Here is a 23,209-nt window from a genome sequence, read left to right on the forward strand (position 1 = left end):
TTTGAAAAAGTGACCTGATCGATTATTGGTGATTCACGTAGATGCAGATCATATTAAATAATTTATGTGAATACTGCACAATAATCTCACTGCCCAAAGCCATTTGAACTATGACACCCATAATATTGGGGAATGTTGTGAAAAAGAGGAAGGAGAATTAAGAGAACAACCTAACCATAGCTAAATCCGTTTAACCTTTACAATTCTAACCTAACCTAACCTAACCATAGCTGAAGCCATTTAACTTTTACAAGTCTGTCCGAATGCAATCTATCCCATCACGCGACACGTTTTGACACAATATATGTGTTTTAATGAATTCATGGGAACACATATATGTGACATCAGCGTACAGACGTATCCGCGGATGGATCACATTTGCGACAGCCGCGTAAATAAGATTAAAACAATGATTCATTTTTGGATGATACTCTCTCTTACTAATAGTATCTTCAACTTTAAAACAATGATTCATTTCTGTATAATGCTCTCTCTTACTAATAGTATCTTCAACTTTAAAACACAACAAACACACTTTAATATTTCATGGTAGGTACATATTGAAATTACATAAAAAGAAAACATTATTCATAACTCAAAAAAGTTTATTTCAGTAAAAAGTACAAAATAAAAATGGACGGAATTAACCTAAATCATTCTTAAATAATCAGATCTTATAAAATAACAAAACATTTCGTTAGAGATTTCAAACATTTTCAGACATTACCATAGAATGATTTAAAATTATCATTACAATTTTTTTTTCTAAGTGAGATTTCTTTGTTTGGAAATTTGACAGGTAATGCGGGATAGCTTGGTTTTTTTTCATTACTTTGCCTGGATTCTAAAAACAAAACTTCTGCCACTCTTTTTCGATTAAAAAAAAACTATATATATCAAAATTTTTAATAATCGCTATCCCGGCGATTACGATGCTGAATTTGTATTCTTACAGGTCAAGTTAGAATCTCACACCGGGTACCGTCTCACAAACCCTCTTGAGAGCTATTGCATATTTACAAAACCATAAAGACTTCAAAATTACTATATTTAAAGGCATAGATCAAGGCACAATAAATGATATATTCTAGTAAGTAGATATATTTTTTATGGTAAAAACATTTTTATATAGAAAAACTACAATTTTGATACAAATTGATATTTTTCAAAAGTCTCATTTAAAATACAAACACAATTTCATAAAATTTAATAATTCAACAGTATAAAATAGTTCATAAACTATCAAACTTATAAATAAATATAAAATGGACATAATATGTCATTAGACGAAAAAATTATAAATTTGTAATCATATTGCATGTTATATTTTTATTCCTTTTTAGTGGACGGAAAATTTAATGTACAATACATATTAGTATAAATAAACTGAGATATTATTATATTTTCATATGCAGCCGACACTTTTGTGATGTGACAATATAATTTAAAATAAATTCAAAATACCACTTTTATTTTGTATACCTATCGCGGACCAGATTTCGTTGGCAATATAATCTGATACATGTGTTACGGATGCTTTTAAAGTGGGTTAAAAAAACATTATTGACTCGTGGTGTGCCGTCTGATTCTACTTGTATTTTGGCAAAATGATGCATTTGTAAAGTGTACCGTCTTGCCAGTTAATGCGTTTATATATTTATAAAAATAGTACATAATCTACCACATGTAGTTTCCTCAAAATAGCTAGTTCATTATATATTCAGATAAAGGATTTTTTTAACCTTTTGAACGCGTTAATTTGCTCCGTTTTATCTATACCCGTACGCGGTACATATTTTCAAATACCTATGCACGCAATTAAATGTCAAATTATAGCATTCTGGCATGATTTATTGGACTATATAGACAGAACAAATTATTCTCCACAATATGATAACAAATCCTCGTGTGTCAACACTCTTGGATGTTTATAAAAACAAAATCATAAAATTTCATACAAAGACGTACCGTATCTTTTGAATGTGGTCCCGCCATTCGCTCGGCGTGTGTGTAATTAGGCCACTGCGTTGATAGACACAAGTGGAACACCATGAGCACTTATCATTTTTTGTTATGAAAACTTTTTCTAAAACTGGAGACGTAAATTTTATGTCACAAAATAATAACAAAATTGAACTAACGCCATCCGTTGACAAAATTGTAAACTATGGCACTCGAAGGCGCAAAGAGACTCACTTGATTATCGATGTTTTTAAATGAAACACAATTTTATTTTCGAGAAATTCTTGTAGATGTCAGCATCGTGATAGTTCTACAAATGTTCAAGCGAGCGGGAAATAAATTTATGTCAAAAGACCGCTGGAATATCGGCATTCAAAGTTTCCGTATCAACTGTTGATACGGCCGCGTGTGAGTATGGACTTTTTGCCGTAACAACAGTTGATACGGCCGCGTGCATAGAGTTAATGTATTATTAAGGAAACTCTGGCGTTCAAGAAGTTAACAAAGTTACTGTTTTATTTTAAATTAATTAACCTTTATTCACTCGGAACGATTGGTGTCATATACGGAGAAGCGAAAATTAGAAACATACCTTTTCGGACGCTAGGTCTACTGTTCACAGAACAACTAGTATTTAAAAATAACGATTACACATCCGCTTGAGCGATTGGTTACATTTATCATTTTACTTCATTTATACCATTCCTGAAAATATTAATATGAAAACATATGAAACTGCTTACTGCGGTTGAAAGCCAATAAATCCACCGAGATTTCACAGTCTATCCCACATGTTTAGGTTCTATAATAGGCATAACATGCCAAAAAACGCTCAAGTGGTTATAGTGCCGAACTTTTCAACGCAATCCGTCCCACTAGGCGGCATGTTTTGACACAGTGTATAAATTTTAATGAAACTTCATATGAATCTTCGTATGTAAATTTAGTAAAGGAAACGTTTTCTTAGAAAGTAAAGCAAAAAAGCATAAAACAATTCAAATTAAACTAATGAGATTTTCATCCATTTTTTCAAGCTACACATTTAACTTTACTTAATTATGTCGAAAAAACAAGCAATACATTTTAAACCAACAAATAGAACTCTCTCAGCCACTTGATTATCAGACAACTGCTATAATTTACCGTTATTTTTACAAACAAAACCACAAAATCAAGCTCTATAATTTGCCGGTATTCGAATCAAATTTAGACTAGAGTGAGTGCTAAGCTTTGTCACTGACGGGTTGGGTTTTCTTATTCTTACACACTTGGTTACTATACCGCCGTCTAGCTTGCTAGAACAGACCACATTACTAGTCACCGGGGTTCATTATTGTTATTTTAAAACATTTTAGTTAAGTCTCCTGTGTATTCTACCACTGCAGCAAGTTTTTTTGTTTGTTTCATTCTGTCACGTTCTGTTTGAATAAGTTTACAAAATGGAATCTTCTCGCAAGTGTAAACATGGTGTTTGTTTGTTTTTACGAAATATCACTATAATCCGCCACTCTCGCTAATTAGACACCTGCCTGTTTTTGGGGTGGTGCATTAGTAAGAGAGTATTGTATTATATAAACCCGTGTCAGTTATCCAAAAAGGTGACCATTGTAAAGAATTATTTAGATTCCCCACGGGAGCCAGCAGGTCTATGGCACTCATCAAAATTAAATTGTTGTGGAGTGACAGAAATGGGGAAGGATAAAGAATAAACGAATGGACAAAGGTTGGGAGAACCTAACTAGAACTGGTCAACAACATAGCTGAAATTTTATTCTAGGGTGATAATGAAGGTTTGTTCCACGTTTTCGAACAGTCTCTGTCGTAAGGCACTTTGTTTTGTGTAACGGAATGTATATCTGGAATACGTGAGGTTACCAAGTAGGCACATTATTTATAAAACATGTATGCACAAATTTATCCTATAATATACTTAACTTAGATAATGTTTTGTGAAGTCTCCAAGTATCGTAGATTCACTAAACCTGGAAGGAGAAAAAATATGGCATGAATAAAAAAATTAAATTGGTAGTGATTTTGGAAAAACGATAAGGAAATAATTTAGTCTGCTTATATCACATTGTGCATTTATCTACAGCCCTTAATAATAAGCCAGTAATACGCCACTTGTAGATTTGTAGACGACAATAGTACATTTGTTTTTTTAGTCCTACGAAATTAAAAGCTCGAGTCAGTCGTGTTCAGCAATGCGTTTCGTACGACAACTGCATTAGCTTCAGTGCATAATGAATTGCTTCTTTTTAAAATTATATTACAGTAGAACCTCGTTAATTCGAAATCCACGGTACATCAGTACAATTTCAGGTAGTATCTTTGGAATAACATCGTATACGAATTATTCCCGTGTAAATCGAATTTTTGCAGCCGATTACCGCCGCGATCGGCCCTTCAAGTTCAGTTATTCGTAAAAATAGCACACATTTCCGCGTAAATCAAATTTTCGTGGCCGATTACCGTCGCGGCCGTCCCTTTAAATTCGGGTATTCGTAAAAATATGATATATTTCTGGCCGATTTCAGTCGCGGCCGAACCTTTAAATTCATATATTTTAGTAAATTTCGTAAAAATACGTCATATTTCCGCGGCAACAGAAATTTTGCGGGCGATTTCTGTCATGTCGGATCTTTAAATCAGATATTCGAAGTAAATTTAGTAAAAATACGATATATTTCCGCGTAAACTTTATAAATTAAAACCATTTTGTATGAAAAAAAAATTATAATAGTTATTATTCGAATTATCAGGGTTCGAATTAACGGGGTTCTACTGTATACATATATTTCAGAACTACACATTAAATTTATTAACACAGCAATCTATTTTATGTTGATGAAGACATTTGTAAGTACAAAAACAATTTTCTTATCAATCAATATATTCTTAGATCAAATGCAATAAACAATACACAAAAATTCGATAGAAATTAGTAATTTGTCATTTTAAACATACGAATTTCAACGCAAGGCAATTTTCATCTATGCACGCACGAAGGTCACAGGCTAATGTAGCATCTACCACAAGCGCATAGAATTTAATATTGCGTGAAGACCAAAACATTTCACAACAAAATTACAAATTAAATTTGAGAAAAGGTCCGGGAGGCACGCCCATACAAAGCCATCTCATCGACTGAATTTGGATTCCATTACTTTTCATGGAGGCGTCAGATGCCACAGTATATAAGGAAAGGCAAGCAAAGTGTACCTGTTGTACAGGCAGTATTTGGCCTGGTTCCGGGCATGCTCATCCCACATGCATCACGCACACCGTGCTGTGGGGGGTGGTGGGCATGAGTGCGTGGTGAAGGCGTTAAAAGGACGCCACTGTGCAGTAAGAGAAGCAAGCAAATTGTACCTGTTTGTACGGGCAGTAGTATATGGGCTGGTCCCGGGCATGCTCATCCCACTGGCATCGTGGACACCGTGCTGTGGGGGGTGGTGGGCCGGGAGCCGGCCAGCGAGTGCGTGGTGGAAGCATTAAGGGACGCCATGGTGCCCATCTGTAGAGTGAATAAAGTTGTTAGTTGATTAAAGAAGGGGCAGATATTTAATCTCCATGTTAACAGTTTGTGCTGCACATCCATAAATGATGTGAATGCTGACGGAAGAAAGAGTCAGGGACATTTAAAGAAGACATGCATGACCAAGATAGTTGTAAAAAACATTCCAATTGCAATATAATCTTAATATGGTATATACCACCATTTTTGAGAGTGGAAGATACATTCAGTAGAGTATATTCAAAGACCACTTTGTTCTAAAAGGCTAAAGCCATGTTTGGTGACCAAATCTGAAGTCAGGTACTTCCTCTTCCTCTTATCTCCCCCCCTCCCCACTACCTTCAACCTCACATTATACCCAATAGGGTATTATCAGTGTTTTTTATTCTCGAAAAAATGAAGAAATTATAATGATAATGAAGGTGTTTTTATGTTAATGATTATATTTTCTATAACAGTTTAAAATGTGCCATTTTCAATTTGCTGCCAAAACGACGTGTTTTATTTGTGAATTCGGCGTTATTGACCTCATGCCAAACAACATTGGTGACGGCCGTCTTACCAGCCAATAGCGGTTTCACATGTCATAATGACGTTGTAGCCAATTGGAACCGTTTCAAAGGTTTTTCATATCCATCAAAGCCAGTCAAGTTAGCCTTTCAAAAGCTGGGCGTACTGTACAGGGTCTGCAGATACTGCAGATAGAACAAAACTGCTGACCCTTACTAAAGCAAGATCGAAACGGACGGTCCGTTTGATATATTCCCCTATCTTAACAAAGGGATTTGCAATCTTATAGCACAGGCGACAGGAGGAATGCTATCCTTGTTTTACCAGTATTTCAATGGAAGATGCTCCAAAAAACTAGCGTCATTGAACCCTTCGGCACCGTTGCATAGTCAGGGAACACACCAAAAACATTCTCGAGATATGTACACAGTTGACATTTGTCACTTCAAAAGCTCAGGTGCGAAACAATTTTCCGGCGTCTGTGTTTCCTCCTTCTACCAAAAACATGTTCTCTTCAAGACCCATGTTGTCTCCTCTCAAGTATCTTCAAGACCCCCATTCAAGTTTCTTCGAGAACTGTTCACTTCTTCAATGTTCTCTCATTCCTCCCCTCAAAAAGACCCTACACACAACATCTTTTCCATTTATCCTTACCAGCGTTGATTTACTTATATACATTATAATCAATTATTTGAAGCTCACTCTCAAATGCGCCAAGTCCTCCAGCTTGGTGAGGTCCGACAGCTCGATGTAGAGACTGTACACAAGCAGCCAGCCGTAGCCGCCCAGCGCTATGAACACGATCCAGCACAGCATCATGATCACATTGTAGCCAAAGATGTTGTCGTTGACGATGGCCGCAAAGATGAACGCCAACAGGCGGAACACTATGAAGATCGCAAACGTGTAGATCCATGGAACTATCTTCTTTTCGTGCTCCTGGAATTCGGATATATTAATTAATGAAGGTTCATAATCACCAAGGTCCTTACTATTAAACGTGTTTTAAATTTTATACAAATGATCATATTTTTCAAAATTGGAAGTATAATATCCCGTGATTTTTCACAAAATCTAGTTACTTTGAAGTAACTAGATTTTGTTGACAGACTATAAAATTATGATGATAATCAGTAAGAAATAATTGTAATAATCTTGATATTATTGTAAGACCTCACCCATAGATGGCACTAGAACAGGGGTTCGCAACCTTTTTGTACTCTAGAGCACATTGTAAAATATCGGTAGGGTGGCGGGCACCACCTATTTTTAATCGACTCGGGGCAGCAATCGCAAGCAACATGACAACAACGCGGTTCCAGGTGGGGAATGCTATTTGCACATCACTCCTTGTACACGCCGAAAACCCGAAGTGAGCTGATGATCACCGAACCGATCGGGACGGTACGAGCACGTGACGGCTGTCGGGGCCATGCTTATTGCTTTCACTGACAGACAGAGCTGGCAGAGTCATGCGCCATGTGTTTTGGCGCCTTCGGCGTTCATCGGCTCAGTTCGTGGCGTTCGTTCGCTTCGGGTTTTCTGCGTGTACAAGGAGTGATGTGCAAATAGAACTCTCCGTTCCAGGCTAGCGTGAACAGTGCAGTCTGGCTCGCCGCTAGACAGGTTGCGACAAGTACTGTCAGCAAAGGAACCACTCATACATACAATATTGCAAACATACAAACGTATTTTATTTAATAAACCTAGGCACTCAAAAAATTAAAAGTCTAACAAATAAATAAAAATAATTCACATTTTTAATAAATGTTTATGAAAAAATTATTCATTATTAATTTTTATTATTAATTATTGTCGAATAGTGGCGGGCACATACGAATTGTTCGCGGTGTTGAGAACCCCTGCACTAGAATATTCTGTTAGGTTACTCATAGATGGTATTTAGCTGTCAAGTATTGTAGATACTGAGTGGATAGTAAATAAGGTGGGAACCTCAAGGTCGGGGTCCATATTATTCCAACCGCCTACTAATTAAAATATCAGAGGCCATTATCAATCTATCACATTAAAAGTGCAAGTTTTATTTAATAAGAGAGTTTGTTTGACAACCCTGAGATACAAAAATAAAAATGTTACAATAACACTTTAAAAAACACAAAAATACTGCGTGCTCAATAAGCTGTGCTGAAAAAGAAACAAAAATATGATATGAAATAAAAAACGAAATGACAGAAGAAGCAATAAGGGCCGCATCAAGATTATACCTTGAATTTTCTCCTTCCCATTGCAGTAGAGCACTGATGCGCATTCAAATAGTACAAAAATATGCATTTAATTATTAAGATTTATAAATTCATTTTAAATACAGAATCAGAATTGCAAGGGCACATCTTCAGGGCATTTAACCCCTAGTGTTGAAGAATCATGCCCACGCACGGTACGAAGCACGCAATTGAAGTGTTGACCTTATACATTCATTTTGCCTTCAGATATTACTTCTACTGGGTTAGTCAAAGACAAAAATAAAATCTCTCACTTTATCAAGTCAAGTATGGTATTGTCTACATTTCCATGATATTTCATCAAAATGAAAATTCAACACCCCTTAAAAAGTGATATAGAGTCATTAAAAGTGATGAAACAAAAACTAGATTTAATAGTTACCTATGTACCTATTGGTGACCAGGTAAGTCATCAAAATGACAGTTCAACACACCTACAAAAAGTGATATAAAGTCATGAAAAGTGATGAAACCAAAACTAGGTTAAATAGGTTACATAGGTAACTATTAAACCTAGTTTTTGTTTCATCACTTTTAATTACTCTATATCACTTTTTAAAAGTGTGTTGAATTATCATTTTGATGAAATATCATGGAACCGTTACCTATTGGTGACCGGGTATGTCATCAAAATGACAATTCAACACACATACAAAAAGTGATATAACGTCATGAAAAGTGATGAAACAAAAATTAGGTTAAATAGATTACATAGATAACTATTAAACCTAGTTTTTGTTTCACCACTTTTAATGACTCTCTATCACTTTTAAAAGGTGTGTTGAATTATCATTTTGATGAAATATCGTGGAACCGTTACCTATTGGTGACCGGGTATGTCATCAAAATGACAATTCAACACACATACAAAAAGTGATATAAAGTCATGAAAAGTGATGAAACAAAAATTAGGTTAAATAGATTACATAGGTAACTATTAAACCTAGTTTTTGTTTCACCACTTTTAATGACTCTATATCACTTTTAAAGGTGTGTTGAATTATCATTTTGATGAAATATCGTGGAACCGTTACCTATTTAACCTAGTTTTTGTTTCATCACTTTATATCAGTTTTTGTAGGAGTGTTGAATTGTCATTTTGATGACATACCCGGTCACCATTGTCTACGTATTGGCTTTAACAAAAAATCGTTTTATTTATTGAAGTTTCTTCCCAGCCTCTATAGGTTAATGGTTCTATATTATCACACTTCTGGCGGGAAGGGTAGTTCTACATTTTACGCTGGTCCTACTAGAATGGCAGAAAAGGCAATTGCTGTCCGATCAATTTAAATAAATATGCTATATCAATCTCTAACAACTATATGATATATAAGTCTTCTCCATCTTCAAATTCTTGTCTTTCGTGTGGGAAAATATTTTATCAAAAGGAAACTATATTTAAGCCTGTAGAACTGGTAATACATCTTTACACCTATCGCACCGAAGATGCGGAAGTTTTTTGTAATGTAATAAAATATGTACATTTTTTACAAATAAAACATCACTAATTGACCCAACACTGACTACCTTCAGTTTATGGAGTCGCATTACAAAAGTAGGTTTTAATTCCAGACAATAATTTTATGGTTGGGGTGTGGGGAAAACTATTTAAAAAAATTCATTAAAATATGTGTGTTATTTTCAAAGATTTAGAAATTTAAAACAAAATCCATTTTCTCAAATGGGACCCTTGTTATCGCCCGGTCGAGTCTGTTAAGTGTGTTAATTATTAAAAGAAAGTGTGTTTTTACCATTACATTAAACAAAGTCTGATTTTGTAATTAATTTTAGGTGTGAAAGATTAAATTTATGGTGTCTTAAAAAATTACATTATATTTTTTGGAAAATATACAAAAGCGCTAATATTGAAATATAGAATTTGTTACATTACGAAACTGTATTGGTGGAAACTTTTAAGTGGAACGAAAAAGTAACATAAAGGAATGTAAAAAACATTTACAAAATTTTGAAAAAATGCCCCATTACGCTTTGTTGACCATGCTATAAGAAAATCAGGTGAAAAGAGACAGTGAATTATGTTATGACTATCATATCAGAAAACTACAGATTGTGAATTACTTCGACGAGTTACAAGACATATCGTCATTGCGCTTGCAGCGCAAAACTACAGCACAACTTTTTTACAACAAAAATTTAAAGAAATAAATAATAAAAATCGGGCCCAATCTCGGCTAAGTGCATAGTTTAACCATTGTCGCACAAAACTCATTCAGACATTGTTTTTTGACACATTTGAATACAAAACTGGGAAGTTTTTTGCTTCCCGTGTAAAATTTGGTAAAACTCACATACCCGGTCTTGCAAGTGCAATGACAATATGTTTTTCGTCCCCTGTAAACATTTCACTCTGTTGCTTGTTACTGTCTTTAGCAATCAGCTAAGACAACATTGTGTTTTAAAATCTTGGCAAAGAATAGAAAACATATTGGGTAATACATACACAAATGATTCCTTTCAATATTACAGCTGTGAAAATGTGAGAATGCAAATGAGAATGTACATATTTACTTATTGCTGCAATGAAGACATTATATAATGCATAATGTGAATTAATTAAAATATATGATACCGTTGGCTTACTGCCAGAAGTCATTAACTAACTAAATGTTGATTCTGAGACAATCAACTTCTAATTTTCAGCTATCTTTAATCAGTCATATCCAAGGTAAAATAATGACACAGTTGATGTTTAATGCACTTTTATTCATCTACTTTAATGTAGGAATTTAACTTTATTGTTTTATATAGTTTATTTTAATGGGAAAAAATAATAAAAACTGCACTTAGTGACTTTTTGCAAACATCATGTAACTACGAATGGTACATAATATTTTTGAATTATTGAAGAAAGCAAACACTTTGTGGCTTGACATTAGATAAATAGAAAAAAAAACTTTGTTTTAAAGCACTTTATTGAGTTACATAGGTCGACCGGTTTCGGTTGCACTCAACCTTCTTTAGGACAATGGAAATATAAACTAAATTAAAATACAGAGGACAGTTACAAGGTAAACAAAAGGGAAAGAGAAAGCATGTTTAGGGAGAGAGCATCAAAGACAGGCTGGTGGAGGGGTAGGTAGAGGGGTAGGGAAAGGGTTACATAGGGACAAAGGAACAACTTTAAAATAAGACGGTCGCTTAATTCTAACTGTTTATTTCAAAATGGGCAATTATTTTTATTTTTATTTGATTTGAATACATATTTACATTGCTTCGAAATTTTTAAGACGTATTCCTAATTTATTTTAACACATTATTTGCGGGAGACGCTTAAAGGCGTCTTTTGCGTACTGTTGGTAGAGAGCGGGAGACGCTTAAAAGCGTTTTTCGTATTTGTACACTATTGGTAAAGCGCGGGAGACGCCAAAATGCGTTGTACACTTCGAGTAACAATATATTACGAGTAACGTATGATGTTGGTTACTGTGAAGTAAAAATTATGCGTCAGCTCTCGTGACACGTGTACTAGGTACCTGACAATTCGTCGAATTAGGGTCGGGTGGCCGGCCGACTGTGGTCATAAAACATGCACTTGAAATAAAATAACTGTAAGATAAATTATTAGTTTTTTTTTTTAATCTTTACATTAGTGTTAAAGCGATATTGTTTCGTTCAAGACGTTCTCTATTTTCTTTTCTGCCTACATTCCGCTTTAAAAATTTCGTACAAAGTATTTGTGTGCTGTGCTCGAAAAGTTATTTGTTACATATTTGTTAGTTATTTGTTACATAATAAAGGGATATTTTTTCATAAAAAATACCTTATGAAAATGGACTACGGAAATGATAATCGATTACAATAAATATATGAAAGGCGTTGACCGAGCAGACCAATATCTTTCGTATTATTCTATTTTACGAAAAACCACTAAATAGACAAAAAGGCTAGGCGATGTACATAATAAATTTTGCAGTATTCAACTCATTTGTTGTGTACAACTCCGTAAAAGAAAGGAAAATAAAATATAAACAATTTTTTAAGGAAATCGCTGAGCACTGGGTGGCTGATCAGATTTCGTCAGATAATAGTCAAGACCCGGAACCAACACCATCAACATCTGGTATCTGAAAAAAATCTTCAAAATCTGATCCTCCAGGAAGACTATCGATGAATATGAGAAAACATATATTGGAAAAGATTGAAGGCCCTGGTAAAAATAAGAATCTACGAAGGCGATGTCGTGTGTGCGCGGTACACAAAATACGTAGCGAAACCCGATACATGTGTAAATTCTATGATGTACCTTTACATAAAGGGAATTGTTTCCAACGATTTCATACTTTCAAACAATATTAGTGTTTAGTGGTGTGTATTTTACAAAATATATACACTATGTTGAATGTGCATAAAATGACTAAATCGACAATACGACAAAAGTGGAGTTTTTTCAAAATTTCTGAATTTAATCTTAAATATCATAGTTGTTTCTTCAAAAATATAAAAATTTGTGACCAGATCATAATGAAAGATTTCAAATAAGGTAAAATACAGAAAATTTTATTTAAATTTGATCAATAGTTCAGAAGTTATAGCTATTTTACATGAAACGTAATTTTGCGCGCGAACGTGATAAAAATTGCCCGCTTTACGGCGTAGATTGATTAAAAAACCCCCCGCAAACATTGTGTTAATGAATTATTTGGACTCCTGTATTTTAATTAAATGTATGGTTAGTATCTATTGAGTGTTCGGCAAATGAAATCTGAAAAGCCTGCACTTATCAAACACCTGACGTGTTATTTTATTAGAATATTTAAGTTACGCGCGGTTATACCTATATAGATTGCCGGGCATTCGTTGCAATTAAGTTTGAAGATGCCAGAGTGGCTTGATGTATCTTCTTTGTCTTTAAAATTAATTAAAAGTTGGCTAAGTTACTATTAGTATTTGTAGAAGGCCGGCCTTATGTCTGAAGGAAGTTTAGATGTGCAAACGGAAGAGAATTTACTTATGTACAAAATTCTACACCATTCTACTTATTGATATGTAGTTATTATATAGAACTTTATTTGTTTGTTTGTAACATACATTTAACAAAAATATGGGAGTCCAAATAATTTAAAAAAAAAATAGGAATACGTTTCAAAAATTTAGAAGCAATAGAAATATTGCATCGATACCTTGTAATTGTCCTCTGTATTTTAATTTACCGAAACTGGTCAACCTATATAACTCAACAAAGTAAAAAAAAATATTCATTTAATATTATTTGTGTCATAGAAGTAACCAAAACGTCTAGTGTTTTTTATGCGTATTTTATGTTTATTTAAACACTATCCCACTTATCAAAAATCATTAACCCTTTGCACTCCTAATTTTTTTTTTAATTACCTACTACCAACTCCTTAATTAATTTACAAAAAAGGGATAAAAAGTGGCCTCAATAAAAAGTTAAACAAAAATTTTTAAAATATGTCATTTTTATTACTCTTTCTTTACATAGAGTACAAAAAACATAGAAATATATAAAATTAACAACTTAATATGCCCTTATTCACTTAAACTTTTTCAGTGTGTGGTATTTCTTGAAACATTCTCCTGGATGGAGGCCAGGTTTCCTATCACAAGTTTCACAATAGAACGTTGTTTCTTTTCTCCCTCCCCGAATTTTCCGATTGGAACACACTATACAGTCTTTATGTTTCTTATGTGAAAAAATAAAATGAGATTTTCCATCTAAGCGCTGGATGGTGTCACTTGATAAAAAAAAAACAATCACAGATTGTTTTTTTTTTACCCGGGGCATTTTTATTTTATTCAAGGTATATAATAAAGCACGTTAAATTATTACTAACAAATCACTAATTATGAAGAAAAAGAAATGTAAAACTATATTTTCACCTAATTACTGAGTATTATTTTCAAGACCGAACGACACATGTGCTTTCTCGGCCACGAAATATTTGCTACTAAAAACAGTAAAAACAAATGTAAATACACAAACAGAACAAAATATTATGTGATAACAAGTGAATAGGTATAATAATCCTTTGTTATGTGTTGGGAGAAATCCCTCAGCGCTTCCTATTGTTACGCAGGTAGACAGGCAAGTACCTACCTACTTACATGCGTCGCAACCAAATAACTGCGCAGTGCATTTACAAGGTTAAAAATAATACGATTTTAAAAATTATCTAAAAGGCGAAACTTGACGAGATATATGTATTTTGCGTATTCGGAATATTCAGAATGAGATATAAAGTGTTTAAAAGAAAAAAAAATACATTTGATAATTTAAATTATTTTTCGAAATTGCGTTACTATAATGTCGAGTATGACTCGACATAGGAGTTGGTGTAAGAAATATAATGTCGAGCCACACTCGACAAAGGAGTGGTATGAGTTAAAATATTTTTGTGATATTCTTTGCGTTAACAATTGTTATTGGTATTATATTCTCTTGGTGACTATTAGCTATAAATAACGTGTTATTTGACATAATGACTTATTTACTGGATTAAGCATGACAAAAATGTCACTTAATGGCTTCTGGCAGTAAACCGACGATATTTTTGTAATTGGTTCTGAGATGTGGAATGTGCATACAATGCAACCATTGAAACAATGGACGTAACAAACAATGTATAATATAATATAGAGTATAGATTACCTTTCGAAGTGCGTTAATAAGCATGATACTGGTCACAAATACACAGCACGCACCCACCATGGAAAACAACGCAAACACGATGAGCGTATTCCTCACTGAAAAAAAAAATTATTAATTTAAAAAAAATGTTTTTTGTGTTTCTTGATTATAAGGTATAAATCTGTGTGATTATTCTGAAGCAGCAAGAAAACTTGGATGGGGAGGTCTGGTATTATGAAACTTGTAGGACAGACATCTGCCCCGATGATGGACACTGTAACACTGTCCAAAACTTTGACTAAAGAAGGAGGAAGTGCAATACTATACACGGTGTCCGGAAACTCGTAGTACAAGCGGGAAACTGGAGAATCTACACCACATGGGGAACCCAAATAAACATAAAGTTTTTTGATTTGAGCATTTTCACAAAAAAAAAAAAAAAAACCAAAAAAAATATTTTTCGGCTATTTTAGGGTTAAAGTTTTTTCTGGTGTTTAGGGTTGAACAACAGATGTTTTAACCCTGCAGAGCAGAAATATTTTATGATTACACCGGATTAAATGAAGGGTGATTTCAAAATAATGCTTCAAATCCGAGTTTCTTCATTTGTTTTACTTTCAAATAGTTTTAATTAGTTGGGTACTTTGATCTTCAGTAATAATTTATAAGAATTTGATTAAAAAAAAAAAAAAAAAAAATCAACTTCTAACTCGATTTACTCGATAACGAAAGCTCAAATAAAAAAAATATATACTACAAAATCGACTCCAAATGTGATGTAGATTCACCAGTTTCCCGCTTGTACTACGAGTTTCCGGACACCCTGTATAATAACCCAAAAATAAATCATGATAATAATATTGATTCGTTATTAACCAAGCAGTCCAAAGCTTCAATCCTCCATCAATGCACAAGCAACCCGCTTACGATGAAATTAGGAGGGATCAAAATATTGTCAGATGATTCATAACACACGGGAATGTGTTTAATAATAAAAACAAAGAGTTTACCGTGCATGTTTCCCACGTAGACGAACTCAAAGGAGATGACGTAGTAGCCGTAGTGCGTGGAGCCCGGTGCCGCCATGCTCAGGCAGTAGATGTCAAACACGGACTCGGCAATCGTGAATAGAGACATAAACTGAAAATTAAACATCACATTAACCACTCAGAACATTAGAATGTCAAAAGACGTAAATATGATAATAGCGGTCAAGACATTAGAACGTCTTTTCACATAAACGCGCGAGATTTTACAAAAATCGATTTATTTCCATCACTAGTATACGGATTGCCACGATTTAAAAAACAGAGTATCGATAATGAATAACGCTACGCGTCTGTATTCAAGAATATCTATGGAACGTAGAGGTGCATTATCTAAGCCGATTGGATCTGTCATCTTGTTCGTTCATAATTTATTGCGTTTCTAAATAATTTATTAAAAATATTTTAGTTTGGACGGTTAATATTTTGAGGTGACTAATAGTTTTTAATTATATTTCTTCAATATATAAAGTGTTATTTCTTTATGATACTCAGAAAAAAGTACATTTTTCACGGCTTTGAAATAATGGTCAGCGATTTTTACATATTTTTGACGTTTTCATAAATGGTATATTTAGAAACGCAAATATTTACGTATAACAACACAATACGATAGTGAATTTCATAATCTTTCCAAAACATTTTTTAGAATGAGGCTACGTTTCCCAAAACGTGAGTTATGAAGCTTTTAGCAAAACTCGTAAATAACAGAAAAATTTTCACGTTTTGACAGTTCTCAAAGGAACACACAGTAAATAAAAGTCTTTGTCTGAGAGGTTAAACAGACGCCAAAGCTACCTCCCATTTCATCATACATAAATACATACATCCATTAACTAACATTTTTGGTAAAAATTACTTAGATTCGTCAAAGTACTTAATTTTGAACTCCGCTTCTACGGATAAATTACCAATACAGCACAGCATTAGATTTATGTCATGGGTATAAGTCACCAACAGCACAGCATCAGATTTATGTCATGGGTATAAGTCACCAACAGCACAGCATCAGATTTATGTCATGGGTATAAGTCACTAACAACACAGCATCAGATTTATGTCATGGGTATAAGTCACCAACAGCACAGCATCAGATTTATGTCATGGGTATAAGTCACCAACAGCACAGCAGCAGATTTATGTCATGGGTATAAGTCACTAACAGCACAGCATCAGATTTATGTCATGGGTATAAGTCACCAACAGCACAGCATCAGATTTATGTCATGGGTATAAGTCACTAACAGCACAGCATCAGATTTATGTCATGGGTATAAGTCCCCAACAGCACAGCATCAGATTTATGTCATGGGTATAAGTCACCAACAGCACAGCATCAGATTTATGTCATGGGTATAAGTCACTAACAGCACAGCATCAGATTTATGTCATGGGTATAAGTCACTAACAGCACAGCATCAGATTTATGTCATGGGTATAAGTCACTAACAACACAGCATCAGATTTATGTCATGGGTATAAGTCACTAACAACACAGCATCAGATTTATGTCATGGGTATAAGTCACTAACAACACAGCATCAGATTTATGTCATGGGTATAAGTCACTAACAGCACAGCATCAGATTTATGTCATGGGTATAAGTCACTAACAGCACAGCATCAGATTTATGTCATGGGTATAAGTCACTAACAACACAGCATCAGATTTATGTCATGGGTATAAGTCACTAACAGCACAGCATCAGATTTATGTCATGGGTATAAGTCCCCAACAGCACAGCATCAGATTTATGTCATGGGTATAAGTCACCAACAGCACAGCATCAGATTTATGTCATGGGTATAAGTCACCAACAGCACAGCATCAGATTTATGTCATGGGTATAAGTCACCAACAGCACAGCATCAGATTTATGTCATGGGTATAAGTCACTAACAGCACAGCATCAGATTTATGTCATGGGTATAAGTCACTAACAGCACAGCATCAGATTTATGTCATGGGTATAAGTCACTAACAACACAGCATCAGATTTATGTCATGGGTATAAGTCACTAACAACACAGCATCAGATTTATGTCATGGGTATAAGTCACTAACAACACAGCATCAGATTTATGTCATGGGTATAAGTCACTAACAGCACAGCATCAGATTTATGTCATGGGTATAAGTCACTAACAACACAGCATCAGATTTATGTCATGGGTATAAGTCACTAACAACACAGCATCAGATTTATGTCATGGGTATAAGTCACTAACAGCACAGCATCAGATTTATATCATGGGTATAAGTCACCAACAGCACAGCATCAGATTTATGTCATGGGTATAAGTCACTAACAACACAGCATCAGATTTAAGTCATGGGTATAAGTCACCAACAGCACAGCATCAGATTTATGTCATGGGTATAAGTCACTAACAGCACAGCATCAGATTTATGTCATGGGTATAAGTCACTAACAGCACAGCATCAGATTTATGTCATGGGTATAAGTCACTAACAGCACAGCATCAGATTTATGTCATGGGTATAAGTCACTAACAGCACAGCATCAGATTTATGTCATGGGTATAAGTCACTAACAACACAGCATCAGATTTAAGTCATGGGTATAAGTCACCAACAGCACAGCATCAGATTTATGTCATGGGTATAAGTCACTAACAGCACAGCATCAGATTTATGTCATGGGTATAAGTCACTAACAACACAGCATCAGATTTAAGTCATGGGTATAAGTCACTAATAGCACAGCATCAGATTTATGTCATGGGTATAAGTCACTAACAGCACAGCATCAGATTATTTTTATTTTACCAAAGTTATCAAACCTCTTATATATTTGTCACATATTGAATACAAACTATATTTACGAAATATATTAAAAACTAACCACTCCGTATTCAAATATATTGTTTGACCTATTTACCAAGATAACTTAACAGTTTTTCTCGCACCTTATTACCTACCAACTAAATTAAATATATAAACTAACTAATTACCTTTACTTATTATACATTATTGTTTATTTTGCAAAAAACATCTCCTTTCTAAAAACAATAATGGGGGTGACGCTATGAGTTCAAAACGTTTTATATAATTCCATATTGCTCGCCATACAATCCCATACAGACCTGTCACACCTAATAAGATGATGTGTTATGGTGTTGGCATTGCGACGATATGCTAACCAGGCGAAATTTGAAAATATCTGTCAAAGTGACAGTTCCCATACAAAGAAATGATATTCAGCGGCAGTTCCCCAATTGATCTGACCCCCTCTCCTGAGGAAGATTATAGTGTAGTGTGTCACCCCAACATATAATATGTATATGCCACGCCCAAATTATGCTTGCATAATATAGCGTAATGTGTCTAAGGCTTAACACTAAAATCACTAAGGACGGGTTGTTTCGGAGAATTTGAACAATTCATCAAATTTCAACGTTCATTTTCGGGTTCTGTGAAAGACTTATTCAAGTTCTGTTTTTATATCATTGTAGGCTAGTTGCTTGACAAAACTGAAATAAAAACAGAACTTGAAAAAATCTTTCACAGAACTTGAAATAAACTTTGAAATTTGAAGAATTATTCAAATTCTCCGAAACAACCGGTCCTAAGTGACTTTACGCACAAAAATTACAAATATTCATAAGACAAGGTCCATTTCCCGTCGACGGCATTTTCAATTAAAACTCGGAAGATTTTTTCAATTTATATTTGTCTGTACAGGTTAATTATTATTGCTTATAATAATTACTAATATTAATTAACAATTATTATATTCAAAGACTTAACTTCAATTTTCATTCTTAAATTGCCATTTAAAATTGCAGCCACAAAACACGCATTATCTCAAAACTGTCAATTTGTTAGTTAGTGACTTTTCACTCTACGGTGACGACATGCATCATTGGCGCTACAACACGTGAGTTGTGTCCATGGATATGTAATAGAAACAAAGAGAGATATAGCATGTGTGCCAACTGTCGCCGAGCTACAAATAAACTGCACAGACTGTCAAAGCATCTATATAATGAAAGTTATGTGTTTGGTGTTTAGGCAGATACAAAGGCAATGCGATTTGCAGTAATACGGGTGAATGATGTTGATGACCAGAGGCGGTTCCTTGGTACGTGCATTTGTACATTGCACTGCTTGTCTTCAATCTCCACATAACAAATTACAACGACATCTGTGCCCCAGTGATCGATGTAAGAAATTCGTAATTCCCGTCAGGTCATTATTTGAGCTATCTTCTAGTAAAAAAATCCCGCGCCAGAGCAAGCGGTCGTGCATACCCCGATATGCACAGAACCAACTTTTATCATACTACTAAAACAGCATCGGGAGGGAAACGAGACAGCCCGAAGTAGCCGAAACGGTGACATGAGCGAGACAGATTACACTCTTAACGTCAAATTACGTATTAGAGCAGTGCAGATACATAACCCATCCGTGCATTATCGAAGTGCTTTGAAGACGAGTGAATTTTGCATCACTTTGATCATGCGTAATCCAATGCGTTTGGAATGGATTCGCTTAGAAATACTAATGTTCAATGTTAACGCAACAACATTAACACATTGGAACTCGTCCGCGGTGAAATCAAACGGTTTCGCTATATATTTCAACGATGAATTGAGTGTCCTTTATTTTCAAGATAATTTTGTATTATTTAATCAGTTATTTTACAAATATAACTTAGAAGATAGAATGAATTGCAGTAGGTGTTCCCATTCATTAATTTGCTCCACCTAAATTACAGACTAGGTACATTTTAAAAGTGAAATGCACTGCTGGTAATTACAGTCACGGGCCGCGTCTGTTGATGACACTTTTGTATGGGCGATTTTATACTAATAATGATTGAAAATAATTATTAATAAACATGTCTAACAATAACTGCGGAAGCTCGGGGACTACGCCACGTGGGGATGCAGGGCAGAGGGTCGTTTTGGGGAAAAGGAGAGGAAGTTCTGGGAATGAAAAAGGTATGAGTGGTGGGTAGGAATCTGAAGGTCAGGAGTGACGGACGTATGAATCCATCCCTCCCACTACGGTGCAAGGTGATAACAGACTCTCTTAACTGGCATCTTCCAATCTGTGCCAATTCCAGTTGGTGGACATACGCTTCCACTGCAAAGACCTGGACAAACCTCACCCCATAAACCCGAGCATCTCTGGTAAGTCACCAAACGTAGCAATCCACTTGAGATAACCTATGGCAGAGGTTTTGGTTACCCTATAAATGAATTTGAATGCATACATAACCAGTGCAACAACTTGAATTATGATTCGCTACAAAATCAAGAGATAAAATAAACTTACAACAGTGAAGAAACCCGTAAGAAGGGATCCTCGTTGAATATCCAGGACGAAGGCATCGTGCAAGATGGGTTTCTGGTACCACGGAATCCGGATGGATCTCATGGACTTACTGGACTTTAGATTTGTCGAGGATCTGAAAAGGTTAATCCATCCATTAAGTATAGTGGAGTAAGCAAATCACAGTTGCCAGTAGGTACTTTATAAAACTGTATTATTATTCAAATTATGGTTCCATCATAAACAATTGACTAACAATAGCATCATTCTCAGTTTTTTCTGATTTGAAATAAAGGTTCAATTTTTTTTGCATTTTCTGTGTTAGGAGATGGCTAAAGTTTTTTAAGCAGTGGATGAGTATTTAACTAATGTAATCATTGTTTATTGAACGTTTTGAATGCTGCTAGCTACTTGAGTTTGAGTGAGCTTAATCAACTTACTATGCAGATATATGGAAAGTTAACTTTTGCGTGAAAAATATATGAAAGATAATTTATGCTTAGATATATATTTATCCTAATAAGGTTACAATTTCATGACCACATAAGTTATTGCTCAATTTCATCTTGTATTTGTGTGAAATATGGGAAAAATATAAAGTTGATGGAATTCTGAAGGTGCACTCATTGTATTCGAGCCTGAGTCACACAAATTCCGCGACAATTGAAATCATAATACTGTGCACCTTTTGGTTTTTTTAGCGATTAAATAATTAATAAACTTACTTTCCCGTATAGTGAGAATATACGGAGGGTGTCGACCTGTAGGTCGACGGTGTTTTCCTCCCGTAATTCATAATTGCGAGCTAAAAAACGAAAACAAAATAAATAGGTTACACCCACTATTGCTGATTACGATTAGTCATATATAAAACAAAGATGCATTTATACATAGCAAATAAATTAATGTAAATATAAACCAATAAACTTTGTTTGAAAAAGATATTTCATTAATCTTACTTGTTATAATTTTATAACTTTATATTTTAATCCGTGAATGACATTTGTCGTTAGACAACAAGGCGTGGTGTTTCGTTGAGTGATAAATAAATAAATATTTCAAAGTGTGGCCATATGAAATATCAGCCATAAAATACAAAAATAAGATTTTCACGTCCAAACGAGAATTATTTTCAATTCAAATTATTTTGCACATACGACGTACGCCTAAAAACAAAAATCGTTACATAAAGTATCGTAATTATTAAAAGCATTAGCTTAATTCTTGTGTTTTTATCGAATAAAAAGCATGGAAAAAACACAAAGTAGTTGGGTTTTTTAAAACTTTCATTGCACAAATCTTCATTGAAAGTTCTCTAATCTCAATTGTTACGTTACCGAATAACAATACCAATCATAATTACATAATTCTATTAAATAGTTTTGTATCCAGCTTTTTAAAAAAATGTACTTGTCGAAATTAACATTAAGGACGGGTTGTTTCGGAGAACTTGACCAATTCTTCAAATTTCAAAGTTAATTTTCAAGTTCTGTGAAAGATATTTTTAAGTTCTGTTTTATTTCAGTTCTGTCAAGCAACTAGCCTATAATGATATAATAACAGAATTTGAATAGGACTTTCACAGAACCCGTAAATGAACGTTGAAATTTGATGAATTGTTCAAATTTTCCGAAACAACCCGTCCTAAATGTAGGTTCTATTGAATAAAATATTTGTAATTAAGTGCCTGCACACAAGATATCCCTAGTGAGACGGTTGCAGAAAAAAAGTGTAAATATGTACGTACCTAATAAAATTTAAAAAAGAGTAAGCTAAAATCACCTTATTTTCTACGTTTTTTATAAATATTTGGGTCTAGGAACTGAGGTTTTCCAATTTGATTACCCCAAGCCAATTAATAATAAAAAAATATTCTTGTAAAGGTCCAATCAAAATCTAAAATAAATGAAGTAGAGCAATAGTTACGGTTATAGGCTCGCCAAACTTATGTCAAAATAAAATCATGTCCCAATCCGGACTGTGATTGGTTTATCTATGTCCGGACCTACCTGCCAG

The 23,209-nt window shown here is 34.3% G+C and overlaps 1 protein-coding gene across 1 annotated transcript; it reads right to left on the reverse strand.

Annotated features, from left to right (window-relative positions):
• Positions 1 to 584: 584 nt before the first annotated feature.
• On the reverse strand, positions 585 to 22,251 carry pasi2 (Protein). Its single transcript, XM_089647795.1, has 8 exons — positions 22,153 to 22,251; positions 21,919 to 21,998; positions 21,197 to 21,329; positions 15,856 to 15,985; positions 14,867 to 14,961; positions 6,692 to 6,928; positions 5,335 to 5,479; positions 585 to 3,944 (listed from the first exon to the last, which is right to left on the reverse strand). The coding sequence occupies exons 2-7, from the start codon at positions 21,987 to 21,989 to the stop codon at positions 5,378 to 5,380; spliced, it is 768 nt and encodes a 255-aa protein (XP_089503921.1). The 5' UTR covers positions 21,990 to 21,998; positions 22,153 to 22,251; the 3' UTR covers positions 585 to 3,944; positions 5,335 to 5,377.
• Positions 22,252 to 23,209: the final 958 nt, after the last annotated feature.

Source organism: Hesperophylax consimilis, chromosome 27 (assembly GCF_061612785.1).
Source record: "Hesperophylax consimilis isolate HC1 chromosome 27, BYU_Hcon_1.0, whole genome shotgun sequence".
In the NCBI taxonomy this organism is placed as follows: Eukaryota; Metazoa; Arthropoda; class Insecta; order Trichoptera; family Limnephilidae; genus Hesperophylax; species Hesperophylax consimilis.

What these genes read in the sequence shown, in the direction of transcription:
- pasi2 (XM_089647795.1), bottom strand. Translation starts at nt 21,989, where the DNA reads ATGAATTACGGGAGGAAAACACCGTCGACCTACAGGTCGACACCCTCC. An exon ending in TATTCTCACTATACGGGAAA is followed by an intron (nt 21,330 to 21,918) that starts GTAAGTTTATTA and finishes TAACCTTTTCAG; the next exon opens with ATCCTCGACAAATCTAAAGT. An exon ending in TTACGGGTTTCTTCACTGTT is followed by an intron (nt 15,986 to 21,196) that starts GTAAGTTTATTT and finishes TTTAATTTTCAG; the next exon opens with TTTATGTCTCTATTCACGAT.